Raw genomic sequence first — 15,225 nt, forward strand, 5'->3', positions numbered from 1 at the left:
TCTAGGCTCATTGTTGAGAACTCTGCCACTTCACATTCAGCAAGACTTATTTTTATGTGAGATTTATATAGTCATCCTTCATCTATCTATTTATATCTATTAATATTATATGTGTATATTCTTTATGTACATTTTTGAGAGGCAGTGGTTAAGAATCCTGATTCTAGAACTGCTAGTCTACCTGAGCTGGACTCTCAGCCTTGTTGCCAGTGTTTTAACTTTAAGCAATTACCTTGAATTTTCTGTACCTTAGTTTCCTCACTCTGAATGGTAATAAAAGCAGTACCTTCCTCCTAGGATTAAATGGCTAATACATGTAAAGTGCTTAGAATAGCACTTGGCATATTTTAAGTACCTTATAAGAATTTGTTATCATTATTAGTCATTACGGTACAGATTAATATATAAATATGCCATTATAAAAATAATGCTGTTAGAACAGCTATCTTTTATAGATGATGTCATATCTCCTTAATATTAACATTATAAACTTTTGGTACAGAAAATCCAAATGTTATACTTTGTTTAGAACCCATAATACACATGACAGGTCTAAATATATGCTGATTGAATTTAACAAAAATGTCTTATAGTCCTATAAATAGAAGGCGAAACAATCAGCCTGCAGTTCTTAACCCTGGCTATGCATTAGTCAGTGGAGGAGACTGTAAAACGTAAGGAAGTTCACGCTCCATCTCTGAAAATTCTGATTGAATTGGTTTTATAGAGACCAACATCAGCAGTGTTTACTTTTTTAAAGTACCCTCAGGTACTCTGGCTGGATAGCTCAGTTAAGAGTGTCGTCCCCATAAGCCAAGGTTGCGGGTTTGATTCTAGTCAGGGCACATAAAAGAATCAACCAATGAATGCATAAATAAGTGGAAAAACAAATTGATATTTCTTTCTTTCTCAAAAAATTTTTTAAAAAAGAAAGATCTCCCCAAGTGATTCCAATGCATAGCACTAGATCTTCCAATGGACAGTCCCCGTGGACACCGTACGGCCAGGAAATGTTGGCTCTCTAGATTTTGTTTACCACTTTGCTAAGAAAGGCACCATTGTATAAAAACAGTGCTAAAACAGCAAAAGCCAATGACACCCTGACTTAGTCTGTGAATGAAAACCTTTGCCTATAATGAGGACTGAACCGAAGAAGCCTGAAAAATCTCTTTCAGGTTTCTCAGTACACAGATCGAGGCCAGCTGGAATTTCATGTTTTTGTTTAAGAATGCCTCAAGAGCATTTAATTCTGAGATTACCAGCTAGACCTTTTGCTAGTATTCTAAAGCTCTTAAATGGGAAAGATGATCAGGAATGCAGAATATCACTCAGTTTTCAATTTTTAGTTCCCTTATTGCATCAATAAATATGACTTCCTATGTATATACACAATCATTATTTTTCATGGGACAGCTATAAGATTTAGTAAATATTTTCAAAGATAAGCTTATTTCACAGCTGCTAGAATAGCTGCTGGGCGGTAGTCTGTTTTAGTAAATTCAACGATAACTAAATGGAGGGATGGGGATCTTAGTTTTGTTACCTGCACGTTTCCTATATCTGATGTGCCGCAAAGGATCAGGTCCGCTACATCACATTGAAGTCTAAAGCCACACCATGATTCAAGAAGTGCATGGTCAATGATCCAGAAGGTCTCCGTCCAGAAATGGAGGGCAAAGATGACCTGATTGATGGCTGCTGAAGTCAGTTCTTTCCCCTTTCCTCTTTAAAATGGTAATGATAGTGGGCTCTTCATTTCTTTACATCTCCATACACTGAGGAAAAGCCTGTGCGGATGTCTACATAGTAACTCCCTCCCCTGCTTGAGGATTTAAGCAGCAATGCCATCAGATCCTAGGTTTCCTCTGTCTTCCTGGGCCTGACACAAACTGGAATGATCAACCCACTACCTTTCAAAAGGAAAAACATTCTAATATAACAACCTCCATCAAAACACAAAACAAAACAAAGACAAACTGGTTTTTCTTATGAAAATCTAAGAGACTCCAAAACAAATATAAATTGCATTTTGAATTGGTTGATAGATCTCTATTGACATGAACATTCAATTTCAGAAAACTTACATTTGGCATCTGGGATAGTGTGATATGGAGACCATACAAGCATTCCTCCATTGTCTTTATCTGTGTACTTTGTGGCACCTGGGGAAAAAATTAATTACTTTGAATATGTTGGCTTTTTATTTATATTCAAAATAAGTATAAACAAAGTTAATTCATTTCTATTTTAGTACAGTATTTGTAGAAGAGGACAAAGAAACAAAGTATAGGAATATAGAAGGAAAACAGATTTACCTTAAATATATTAAATATCCCATTTATGAAAATGAAGAAAATTTCATAAACAAGACGCTTATCCCTTTAAATTAAAATAATAACTCTAACCTAACCTTGTATACATTACTTAGGAGTCATTAAAAATTCTTTTTTTTAACAGAGAAACAGGGACAGACAGGAAGGGAAAGAGATGAGAAGCATTAATTCTTCTAAGCACAGCTCCTTAGTTGTTCATTGATGCTTTCTCATATGTGCCCTGAGGAGGGGGGGCTACAGCAGAGTGAGTGACCCCTTGCTTGAGCCAGCAACCTTGGGCTCGAGCCAGTGACCATGGGGTCATGTCTATGATGTCTGTGATCCCACACTCAAGCCAGCAACCCTGAGCTCAAGCCATCGACATTGGGTTTCGAACCCAATGACAAAATGTGTCCTTTTGAGGTCCTTTGTGTCCCAGTCCAATGCTATTATCCACTTGGCAACCACTTGGTCAGGTTCATTAAAAATTCTTTTAAAACTATAGAGAATACCTCAAGTGTTAACTGTTTTGCCCTACATCTAAATGACAAGATTACTGTAATTTTTAAATACTTGTATCTAATTTTTATGATTTTTATTTATGAAGTGTTGATAGCGAACATCAACTAATGGCCAGAACTTCAAAATTATTCACATAAAATATAAAGAGAAATCTGAAGTTAAACTGTAATCATTTTAAAAGTTAAAAGGTATTTGGAATACAGAACATTAATTTCCAGGGACAAAGGAACTACTACTATAATCTCAATCTAGAGGAGTTATCTATAAAGCAATAACTTAATGTAATTTATTTTTATTTTTGGAGAATCATTATACATCATTACTGTGGAGTCAACAAACTTTAGACAGTGATACACTATTACTGACAAAAGAGCTAAAAGTGTTAAATTTTGTCTTTTACTAGAAGGAAAAATTAAGGATGGAGAAAAGAGAAATGACAGAACACTATCAAAGCATTAGAAAAATCATAATTGCAAAATAGATCTAAAAGCAATACTATCACATTGTCATAAATATCTTTAATAAAAGAAAACAAAAACAGGAGCCAAGTATTTAGCAAAGTGCAAGTTAGAAGTATATTATTTAAAATTTCTATTCAATAAAAATAAATTTTAATGTCTTTTAAAAACTTAAATATTAAAATACATATTTAATTAAATGTATAGTCAGGTCTACGGGGAACGCAAGATGACTGTCTGGTTCTTCCTGATTTGCTGGCATTTTTTTAAGTTTCTGCATTCCTTCATCCACTATAGTACACTAAGCTGGACTTCACTCAACTGCCACTTGGTCTGAGTTATCAACAGGTTTGTGTTGTTCTGTGTATGTATTCTGGATGAGCTGAAGCTTTCCCTTTGCCACAAGGCTGATGCCCTCATAGTGGCAAATAAACTATTAGAAAATGTTTCCCATTTGGGGATACTTTCCAAAATCTCTAGTGATTGGAGTACCCACTACACTGAGCAAATCACATGAACTTTAATGGGCAGACTAGCAAACTTCTTGGATTTATGATTGCTCTTATTACCCTCAATAATCAGGCAAGGTTGAGAGAACTAATGGAAAAAATGACTCAAGCAGAACAGGACTGAATGAACAGATGAAAAGGGTTACAATTTTATGACTTTTTATCAACTTGAAATGTTGATTTTTTGTATTTTTCTGAAGCTGGAAACAGGGAGAGACAGTCAGACTCCCGCATGCGCCCGACTGGGATCCACCCGGCACGCCCACCAGGGGGCGACGCTCTGCCCCTCCGGGGCATCGCTCTGTCGCGACCAGAGCCACTCTAGCGCCTGGGGCAGAGGCCAAGGAGCCATCCCCAGCGCCGGGGCCATCTCTGCTCCACTGGAGCCTCGCTGCGGGAGGGGAAGAGAGAGACAGAGAGGAAGGAGAGGGGGAGGGGTGGAGAAGCAAATGGGTGCCTCTCCTGTGTGCCCTGGCTGGGAATTGAACCCGGGACTTCTGTACGCCAGGTCGACGCTCTACCACTGAGCCAACCGGCCAGGGCCGAAATGTTGATTTTTAAACTCTTTCCGGTGAGTTCCCCCTCCCAGGAGCAGACCTCTGCCTTTCCCTTCCCCTTCTTTTCCCCCCACAGGAGTGCATCTTCTAAGCTCTATGGGTACCCAAGAGACTTGCAACCAGGGGAGCAATGGGTTACAGCAGCTCATCCCAGGCTAAGCCCCTGAACCTGTCTCCAAAGCCTTTCTTTCTTCCCAGAGAGCCAAAGCAGCCCCACAATGCTCATTTATTTCAAATTTCCAGAGCTAAAGCAAACCCTCTTAGACTCTCCTGTTGCTTCAGAATTCTCCATATTGCTGTGTGTGTGTGTGTGTATGTGTGTGTGTGAGAGAGAGAGAGAGAGACAGAGACATACACACAGAGACAGGGAGAGTCAGAGAGAGGGACAGATAGATAGGGACAGACAGACATGAAGGGAGAGAGATAAGCATCAATTATTCCTTGCAGCACCTTAATTGTTCGTTGATTGCTTTCTCATATGTGCCTTAACCGGGGGGCTACAGCAGACCGAGTGACCCCTTGCTCGAGCCAGCGACCTTAGGCTCAAGCTGATGACCTCAGGGTCTCGAACCTGGGTCCTCTGTGTTCCAGTCTGACACTCTATCCACTGTGCCACCGCCAGTGGCCAGGCACTTCAGAATTCTCTTAAGCCCCTCCTTGTTTCACTATTCCTACCTTTAATAAATGTACTCTGAAAAATAAACAGATAAATAAAACCTTTTGTTTTTCACATATAAGGAAATTTTTCTTTCTCTTATAGTAACCTAGAGTAATTTGGTAAATTATACCTTTGTAAGCAGTATGAAACATTTTTTTCTTTAATTAATCCCTCCAAACTCTGGAAGCTCTCAATGAGTATTTTTATTCTCAAGGCAATGTCTGTCTGCAGAAGTTCAGTAAAAATCAGTTCTCTTTATAACAGGACACAGGGCTTTCACTGGAATGTCATATTTGAAAGAGACATGCACAGGCTCACATAAGACCAGAAAGCTATAAGGAATTTAAATTGACTTTGGAAGTCAATAGAAGCTCCTTGGAAAAAGAGCCTGGCACCTTGCCTACATGATTCATAGTAGTCTTTCCAGGTAAGGAATAAAGGTTGCTTACTGGGAGATTCAAGGGAAGAACTTCAGTATACACTGGGTACCTTGAGGAGAGGAATTAACCCCAAATCTATAGGTATTGTAGGCAAAGTCTCATGGCAAATATGCGATTTGGCTTCTCAGCTTTGAGAGATCTTGCTAACTAAGTAAGGTGGAAGAGTCCTTATGGAAAATTCCAGCAAAGCAAAGTTAAAAGAGCCTATGTGGTTCATTACTTTTTTTGCTGAACTTATACATATAATCAGGCCAAGTTTATTGAAACTAGACTCATTTTACAAATAAATTAAGTCTTAATTTGTTTATCTTTGGTAGAGGGGGTGATTTTAGAGAGAAAAATTGCTTCAATCGACCTTTGTAGATATTAGATTCTAGTGCTGCTCATGGTCCTGAGTTTTTTGAAAAAAAATTTCTACCTATAAATGGGACTGAATCCTGAGTTTTCTAGTTTTCTTAAATATTTGGCTGCTGCCCTCCAAACATTTTCATTTTCCCACCCTTTGCCTTGGAATCGCTGAGAACTAAAACTGCCCTCTTTCCAAGGCCATAAAAGCTAAAGTGGGACAATTTGATAAAACACAACCACAGCTCATCTATGGACAATCTGTGCTTGCTGCAGAAAGATCACCCGACATTCAAACTGCAGACAGAAGACTCTGAGGCAAGAACTGCCTGCCTTACCTCCATATGAAGATGATTCAGGACAGGCATCTAGACATTTTCTTGACTGCCTGCCTTCAGCACTCAGAAGCAAAGATTATAATCTGCTCCAATCACTAACCTTTCTTTTTCTTTTGTTTCCATAAAGATGCCTCTTATTAAATACCTGACTGCTTGTACCATAGGCTTAACTTTGGGAGCCCACCCAAACCACCACCTCTGAAATGAGACACAATTGTATACCTAGACTGAATTTTTCTCAAGACTGAGACTGGTTTAATGATGTAGAACAATCTACCAACCCAAATTCTGGAATGTGAAATTTCCAGGGATGTTTCAAAGGAGGGGACTGTGGAATCTAGATGAGTCACCCCACGATGTGCCTCTATGGTATGAAGATTGTTTTGAGCTAGAGGCAACTTTAGCCACAGCCTCAGGAGAAACTTCTGCCCCCCCCACCCCATTAATTGCCTACAAGAATCTGAAGAGGCCTTACCTATAAGAGATTATCAGCAATAACCTTTTTGACCCATCTACATAACAGGGCACACTTTTATTTACTAAATATCTGCTTTTCTTATCCTCCTGCTATGACCCTTAGAGGCTCAATACTTCATCCCTAGATTAGAATGTCTTACACTCAATCTCTATCTCTGACCCTCTCCTGCATGTGAGATTTGGACTCTATCATGTATGTGGCAGTTCCATACATATATATGTATTATTTTATTTTCTCTTGCTAAAAAATAAAAGATATTTCTAATTTTAACCACATAAAATAAAAATACAAAAGCAAAAGAGCCAAATCATTCAATGGATATAACATAGACATACTATTTAAATTGGTCAGAAGCCTTTATTTAATTAATAAACTCTCTTGCTATTTCAAGTGAGTATCCTAAACTTCACTCCTTTAACATGAAACTAATTTTTTCACAATGGGTTGTGACAGTAAGATAAGTTAAATCCTACTTAATTAAACATAGACTGCAACAAAGGTTTCCATTCAGTTTCAAGTCTTAATAGCAAATCATGCTTAATATTTAAACATTTCCTTGCATCTGATTCTGGCAATACAGATGGTCTGAATTAAAGTATCTTCATTAAATATCTTTTCTTAAGCAAATATTAATTTTAAAAAATATTTCCCTCATGAAGAATAGTTGTTTTCCCCAAACTCTTAGCACTGTAATTAAGGGTTTCATCTGACAGAAACTGGTACCCAGACTAACAGCTCACTAGCATGGATGTAAGGGTGCATGTGTAGAGTGAGTGTGTCTGGTAGCAGAAAATGCCTAATTAGTCATTTCACAATGGTCTTTCCCTAACCACTGAACTGGACTCCAACATTTTCAATCCTAATCATCAATAAGGTCCAAGAGATGACTGATGTTCACAAAAAATAAGAGACATTTTAGTATAATGATTAAGCTATAGATCAAGACTCCAAGGTTGAATCTCTGCTCTGCCACTTCCTAGCTTTGTCGCCTTGAGCAAATTTACTTAATCTATGTGTCTCTCAGTTTAACTCATCTTTAAAAACAGGGATGATGAGAACAACTACTTCACAGAGTTGTTAAAAACTTAAATGAATTAACAGAAAGTAGGTGGCAAATGGTAAGCATTATATAAGACTAGTACTATCACTAAGTACATGCTTATTGAAAACAGTTCTTTCTTAAGTTCCCCTCTTTCTCTGCTCTGGAAGGGCTTCTTCTCACATTATCAATCAAATAAAAATTTGAATGAATAAAACCCCATGCGGCTCTAACACGAATGCCAATGTCCCTTCTTACCAACCCTTTGAAAATGAGATCAAACAGCTGAAATGACCTTTTGCCTTTTCTGACTTATAAACCTGATTCCTCTTCTATAAAATATGAGAAAGTAAAACAATTTACTTCCTAGGATGCTTTGCATTCCATTTACAAAAGTCAAAATAAACCAAAATACACTGCTCACAAAAATTAGGGGACATTTCAAAAATGAATATGAAGCAATAAAATATCCCCTAATTTTTGTGAGCAGTGTATTTAAAGAACACAAACCCAATGTTTCTATTGCTTTTATCTGTAACAATGTTGAAGATTATATCTCAAAACTGCCTGATATTCATGAATACTAAGAATCAAACTTGACTCAGAAACAAATAACCAAGCCTTAGAAGCATTCTAACTTCTAAATTGATTAAAAAGAACAACCAACCAACTGACCAACCAACCAAAACCTAGGTGGCAAACTACGGCAATTTCAAAAGACTATATAGCAGCCTGACAATTCTGAAAATAAAACTATTGAACATTTTTTAAAAATATTAAATAAAACACTTAAAAGCTTAATCCCTTGGCCCTGGCCGGATGGCTCAGTGGATAAAGGTGCACCAGAGGTCATGGGTTTGACCTGCGGTCAGGGCACAGAGCAGCAATCAATGAGCACACAACTAAATGGAACGACTAAGTGAAACGAGTTGACACGTCTCTCTTTTTCCCTTCCTCTCTCTCAATGAGAAAAATCAATGGGGAAAAAAAGTTTAATCCCTTTGAAATTTTTTAGATCCCAACTTCAGTTGGTAAAGTGCATTTATGAGACCAACTGGGGAAAACCAACAACTTATAAAACAAAAGTACAGTCGGTCCTCTGTATCCATCAGTACCACAATCGCCAATTCAATCACCCATGAGATAAAAAATATAATATTTGCAAAAATATGGTACCTTGTTGAGGATGTGTACTACGTAGTGAGGTCTATGATGGTTGCATCTATATTAAACACATAGTTTCTTCACTTCATTACTCTCTAAACAATACCGTATAACTATTTATATAGCATTTATATTGCATTAGGTATATAAAGTAACCTAGAAATGACTTAAAGTGTAAGGAAGGATGTGAGTAGGTTATACATAAATACTATAAGCTAGAATTTCCACACCAATAGCAAATTTTAAAATAAGTACGAAAATAAAAATCTTTTTTTAAATTTCCTTTAAGACTTTTAATATAAAAAATCATGGGACAAATATTCTATATAAAGAATTTAATATTAAAAATATTAAGATATTCCAAATATTTTTGAAATTCTACCATTTATAAACTAGGCTTTGAATTATATACTTAATTCACCAATTTCAGACTGGGGTAAAACTAAGACTTTCTAAGAGGTACATAAGCTATGGATATCAAATTCAGACCTTCAACCTCCCTGTGTTCTCTTTTCCAAGACAATCTGCCTGAGACCTTACCTGCAGTATAAGCTTCAGCTCATTCTACTTCAACCTTCTTCATAAATGCCTTTCTCTTACTAAAATAAAAAGGTAGGTCTCTCACTCTTCCCAAGCCTTATAGGAGTTCACTGCCTAAAAATTTAAAACCTCTATAGTGCCAAAGGCTATCAGCAAAGCCCTCCTTTACTCGAGGCACACAGCTATTAGAATTTTAATCAATTATGCATTAAATATAATAACTCAAGCCAAAAGAGATTTAACACTTAGAACCTTCTAGTCACAAGAATACATGTTATGGTGGTAGAGAAATTAAGACAGGTGATCAATAAAGCACTTTCAGGCACAAAAAATACATTATAAAATCTGTGGGGAAAATGCATGAAAATAATTTCAAAGACTTTCAGACTATTGGGAGTCTGTTCATATATTTTATAGAATAGATACGATCACATTAGTATTTATAGTTAACTGGATACATTTAAAGTAAGGATACAACAGCTTTATTTCAAAGTGTTAATATTTTCAATAGACTGAAGATTACACTTCCCACCTATTTAAACTCAGTGACAAATGATAAATGTCAACTTGAAAATATGTGAATCTGTTTTCTCAAAATTCTTTTTTTATGTGTATGTAGGCAGGCAAATTATTTTGAAGAACCCTTCTTTATATACATTAAATTTACTTCATCTTGTGATATAGTTAACATTATCTCGCTTTACAAATGAGAAAACTAAGGCCTGGATACATCAGGTAGTCCATCCCAGGTCACTACGCCATATTAGCTAAAAGGCATTTGAGAAGTAGGACTCTTAATCACCACACAAAACCATTCCTCGTGATATACGCAGTCACTAGGCACTAAATAGAAGTTGGGAAGAAAATAATCAGAAATTCAGGTATTAAATTTTTATAAATGCATTCTTAGCAATGGTCTGTTGATGTAAACTATTCTTAATCTTATAACTTCTTCAGTAATTCTAACTTAAATGTCAATACTTCTCTTATTTTCTAAAAGTCATTTAATAATTTATTCTGTTTAATTTCTATCAACATCATCATCTCCTCCAATAAAAATATCTAACACACAAAAAAAATCCTCTACTTGTTCTACATTTTGATCATAATAATCTTGGCAACTAAGGAATTTTTCTTCCAAATGACTTAGATGCCTATGGGTGAACAATCTCTATGAAGACAGACTAAGAAAACATAGAAGTATGAAAAAGAAGAAAAGAGAAAAAAAGCTGACCAAATCTCAGTATCTATCACTAATAAATCTCTTCTTTTCTCAGTAAATATGTTTAAATTTTCACCCAATTACATTAAATTGAAGAAATAAAAACTTCACATAACAGTATAACACTTAGAATAAAGCAGTGGTACTATGGTGAATGGCATAGAGGCTCAATATCTCCTTATAAAATCTAATAATTGACCATCTACATTTGTTTGAAAAGATTTGCCTGTAACATAGACAACTAACTATATACTGGCTGATTAGGGGTCTTGTGTTTAAGAGTCAAATGACTAAGGTTTAAACGGCAACTGGCTTTTAGATGTACCCTCTGGTTCAGTATTCTTCTGCTGGAGATTAAGGAGAAAATAAATAGGTAAATTTAAAGAATGTGACTTATCTTTATTATAAAATAGAGAGTATCAATTATGGTCTGAGTAAATAAATTGAAAATATAACTTTAAAAAATAGTAATGTTTCAGTGATCCCCTCACACTAATATTCTTAGGTTCAAAATAAGCAAAGTATGATTATGAAGTAAATGAGATAATCCCAATAGTGGCCATGGAAAACCACCTGAAAAGTCCTCTTCATTTTTAATGAATTATTTTTCAAATTTTGAAATCTGTTCTGGTACTTAATCTATTATGAAACAAACAAAAAAAATACTTTACAATGATCAGACCATGACATATAAATTTGTTCCAGTATGAAATCTGGCTCTTAAACATAAGACCCCTAATTACCTTGTGTATAGTTGTCTATGAAACATAAACCTAACTAACAGGGCAAAAAAGATAGGTTTATTAACCTATGAAATAATTAGGCAAAATCTCTGGCTGCCAAGTTCTAATTTAAAAATAACTTTATCAATTCCCCAAAAAAGCAGAGTACCAACAAAAGCCCCAATTCAAAAAAGTATAAATGTATGCAGAATCTGTCTTAATTATGAAATTTAATCTTTACTGAATAATTGGCCCAGTCACGTAATCCTGGCAAGAATTCCAGGAAATATTTTTTTATTTCCATATTGTAACTAGGGAAACCGAGGCCCAGGGAAGACCAGTGACCTGCTCAGAGCATTAAAATAAGAGCTGGGAACTGAACTCAGAAGCCAAAGCCTGCTCTTTGCAAATGACTTGCTAAAACCTGAGATAGCACAGTAATGTAAGGTGTCATTCATCTACTAGCTACATCAAAGACATTTTCACAAAACACTGAAAATTATTTGAAGCCCACATCAATAGCTTTTGAATAAAATGTATTAAGAGCCATGTCATTTAGAGGGCAACCCAGATCTACTGAGCATTCTTGCATTTTTACCTTTTGAAAAACAGCCTGCACTGACAATTCTTTTAATACCCATTATTTCTCTTTCTCTCTCTCTCTCTCTCTCTCTCTCTCTCTCTCTCTCTCTCTCTCTCTCTCGGACCAGGAAGAGAAGCTACCTAAAACTCTTTAAATGGTCGGTGAATATCATTTTGCATTGCCATAACTAGTATGGGAAGAATGGAAATACCCAGCTATACTATCAAATAAACATTCTATTTCCCTCAAGAAAATATAACTAAACCATATTAATATCTAATACAGATAGCAAGGGTCCGACACAAACGTAACGTTATTACGAGTGGGCAATGTGCAAAAAAACTGACCCATACACCAGCCCCTTCAAAGTCTGCCCAAAGCCTGAACTGGAGAGGGTCTGGAGTGGGGTGGGGAGAAGGAAACACGCTCCACAACGAGAGGCTCCAGCAAGGGCGCCTCCATATGCGGAACTCTCACCCAATCCCTGTCCAGGCTGAAATCCCGTGACCGCCAGAGAGCCTGTTTGGAGAAAAGTAGACAGGGAGCCCGCAAGCTGGGTTGGCAGAGGACGCTGGAACCTGGCTGCTCCGGGAGAAAATGTCTCCTTGGCAGCTGCTGCCACTGTCCTGTGGTCTGACTTCCTAGGGCTGGCTCTCGGGCGAGGTGTGTGCCTCTGGCTCCTCCCCACCCCCTTCCCTCATCCCTTTCTCACCCCGGCTCCTACACTCTGCGGAACTGTCTCGAGCAAAGCTACACCACCTAGCCAAAAAGAAAGGAAAAAGAAAATCCCTGGTGCGCACGGGTCGGGGAAGGATCGCCCTGGGCTTCGACTAGTGACAGCAGCCTGAGCATCCGCCGCCCTCGCGGAGCGCGGCGGCTCTCCGCTCCCGAGGGCTGGTGGCTGGCAATTGACATTGGCATGGTTCTTACACAGCCTCTCCTACAGCCCGCGGCACTGCAGGAGTCGCTCCTCCCTGGACCACGGACCCCCTAGCAGCCGAGGGCCATCTCTCTGCTCTCCCGACCTCGCCCCAAGCGCAGGGGGCAGAAGGGCGATGCCACCAGCGCGCAAGTGGCCTCCAGAGAAACCATGTTAACCTTGCAATGCACACATCTGCCCACACGCCCTGTGTCACAGCCCTGCCAAGCCTGACAGCCTCCCCGCCAGAGATGCCTGTCCATCCCAGCCCCGCATCCCCTCCCGATCGCACACACGGACCCCTACCCCGCCCGCCCTCTACCCCTTCCACCCTAAACCAATCCCAGGAAAGGGGAGACAGGATTTTGCCTAAGCAAATATATCTACCTGGATCAAATTCAGGGATCCGGGCTTGGTATTCAGCTCCGACTCTCATCCCAACATCTGCAAAGCAATGCCAAAAGAGAAAGAGACAGAAAAAAGAAGAAAAAGAAAAGAAAGAGAAAAGAAAGAAAAGAGAAAAAAAAAAGAGACACTTAATAAAATATAAAAATTGCTGGAGGGAGGAAAGAAGCGGCGGATGGCTGGGAAGATATTAACTCCGGGCACTTTGGGAGATGGCAGAGGATGGGGGCGGGGAGCCGGGGGGGGGGCGAGGGCGGGGGATTGGTCGAGGGCGGAGGGACGGGGGTCGCAGGGGGGGTGCTGCTGCACTGCACCGGGAGTTCGAGGCTACCGCAGCGCCCGGGCTCCGAGGGGAGGGAGGGCGGGAGCGCGGCGAAGGGAGGGGGCTGGGGGAGGGGAGGAGGGAGGGGGGCAGGCGGGCTGGCGGGGAGGAGTTCGAGGCTACCACCGTGCTCGTCGTCGCTGCTGCAGCCGCTCTCGGGCTCCGAGAAGTGCAGCCCGCCGTTGGTAGACGAGGCGCCGCTGCCGCCGCCGCCCGCCGGGCTCTTGGCGCTGCCGTTGGCCGATCGGTTCTTCCCCAGTAACTCAGGCCCTTTCTCCATCATGCCGGGCATGGTAGAAGAGGGGAGGGGGAAAGGTGAAGGGAAGAGGTAGGCGTCAGGGGGAAGGGGGAGATCGCTTACGAGTGCGGGCGGGAGGGAAAGGAGGAGGAGGAGGAGGAGACGGCGGCGGCGGCGGCAGCGGAGGAGGAGGAGGGTGTTAATATGGAGCCGCCATAACCGCCCCGGTCCGGCAGTAGCGCAGTCGCCTCACAACAACCCGCCCCTGCCCCGCCTCTCTCCCCTCCTCCCTCCGCCCGCCGCCCGCCCCGCGCGGTCCCGGGCGCCCCGCTCGGTCTCCCCGCGCGCTACTCCGCCGCCAGTATCACTCCGCCCCGCAGGGAGGTTCCGGCCGCCGGGGAGGGGTGACGAGGAACAGGCTGGGGGGGCCGGGGGAGCCCTGCTCGCCGCGGAACGGGCAGCCTCCGTCGATCACTAATAAAATCGCCGCAGAGGCGCGGCCGGCTCTCGGGCGTCCTTCCTAGGGGGCGCTGCGGGGCCGGCGCGGAGGCGCACGCGAAGGAGCGGGACTCTTTGCCCTCTCGGGGCGGAAGGAACGCGGCCCGCGTGAGAAGGGGGGCGCGACCTGAGAGCCCGAGGCCTGGGAGCCGCCCCCCTTTTCTTTGGGGCTGCGAGGGCCTCTTCAGGACCGGCGGTGAGCTGTCCGCCGCCGCCGCTGCGGGGCTGGTGTCGCGCGATTGCACGCCGAGGAGTCGGGCGGTGGAGCAGGGCGGCCTTCGGGTCCCCAGGCCCATCCGGCCAGAGAAGGAGACTCGGTCATGAACGCTGCAGTTTTTGTTTACGAATCTCTGAACTGATTCCCTCGGAGAGACCGATGGTGCCGAGCTGACTTTCCAGTGCTGAGCAATGCACTAAAAGGTCTTCTTGTTTTTAACCTTACTCGCTCCCCTCCCCGTTTTTCTCTTCTCCCGCCTCCCCCCTTCATTAGTTCGGGAGTAGGTGCTGTTAGTGGGGAAACCAGGACAGGGCTCTTGCCCAGTTGGCGCCCACCCAGAAGGTGTTGACCTGTGGTCAAGGCTGGGAGCCGCGCTGGAGGGAGGGCGGAGTCCTGAAGCGGAGGTGAGGCCGGAGCTGCATTCTGGCAGGGTTTCCAGCCTGGCAGGACATGTGCTCTGTAATGCCTTTCTGAATTGCCTTAGGCAGAAGGAACAGGGAACTGCGTTTTCCGTTCACCAGATTTGAGGACGTCGGCTAGAACCACTGCGTTTGGGCTACTTATGATTTCTTTCTTTTTTCTTTTTTCCTTCATAAGTAAGTATGTAAGGACCTAACTGTGAGCATCTACTATGCAGATGGATGCAGAGCAGCAGTGTTTGGGATCAACAGTGTTTTCCAAACATATAAAAAGATTGCCCTGGAAGAATTCTATTTTAGGTCAATGCAGAGTGAATCAA

The 15,225-nt window shown here is 41.2% G+C and overlaps 1 protein-coding gene across 4 annotated transcripts in view; it reads right to left on the reverse strand.

Annotated features, from left to right (window-relative positions):
• RCOR3 (REST corepressor 3) overlaps positions 1-14,012 on the reverse strand; it is a 50,626-nt gene extending 36,614 nt beyond the window's left edge. For 2 of the 4 annotated variants that reach the window (XM_066261433.1, XM_066261430.1), the window contains exons 1-3: positions 13,657-14,012; positions 13,194-13,250; positions 2,085-2,162 (exon numbers count right to left, since the gene is read on the reverse strand). In XM_066261433.1, coding sequence (XP_066117530.1) covers positions 2,085-2,162; positions 13,194-13,250; positions 13,657-13,825 — 304 coding nt within the window. In that variant the 5' untranslated portion in view covers positions 13,826-14,012. The remainder of the gene's footprint in view (positions 1-2,084; positions 2,163-13,193; positions 13,251-13,656) is intronic. The other 2 variants (XM_066261434.1, XM_066261432.1) reach the window with 1 other exon arrangement.
• Between the last annotated feature and the right edge of the window lie 1,213 nt (positions 14,013-15,225).

Source organism: Saccopteryx bilineata, chromosome 2 (genome assembly GCF_036850765.1).
Source record: "Saccopteryx bilineata isolate mSacBil1 chromosome 2, mSacBil1_pri_phased_curated, whole genome shotgun sequence".
Taxonomy (NCBI): Eukaryota; Metazoa; Chordata; class Mammalia; order Chiroptera; family Emballonuridae; genus Saccopteryx; species Saccopteryx bilineata.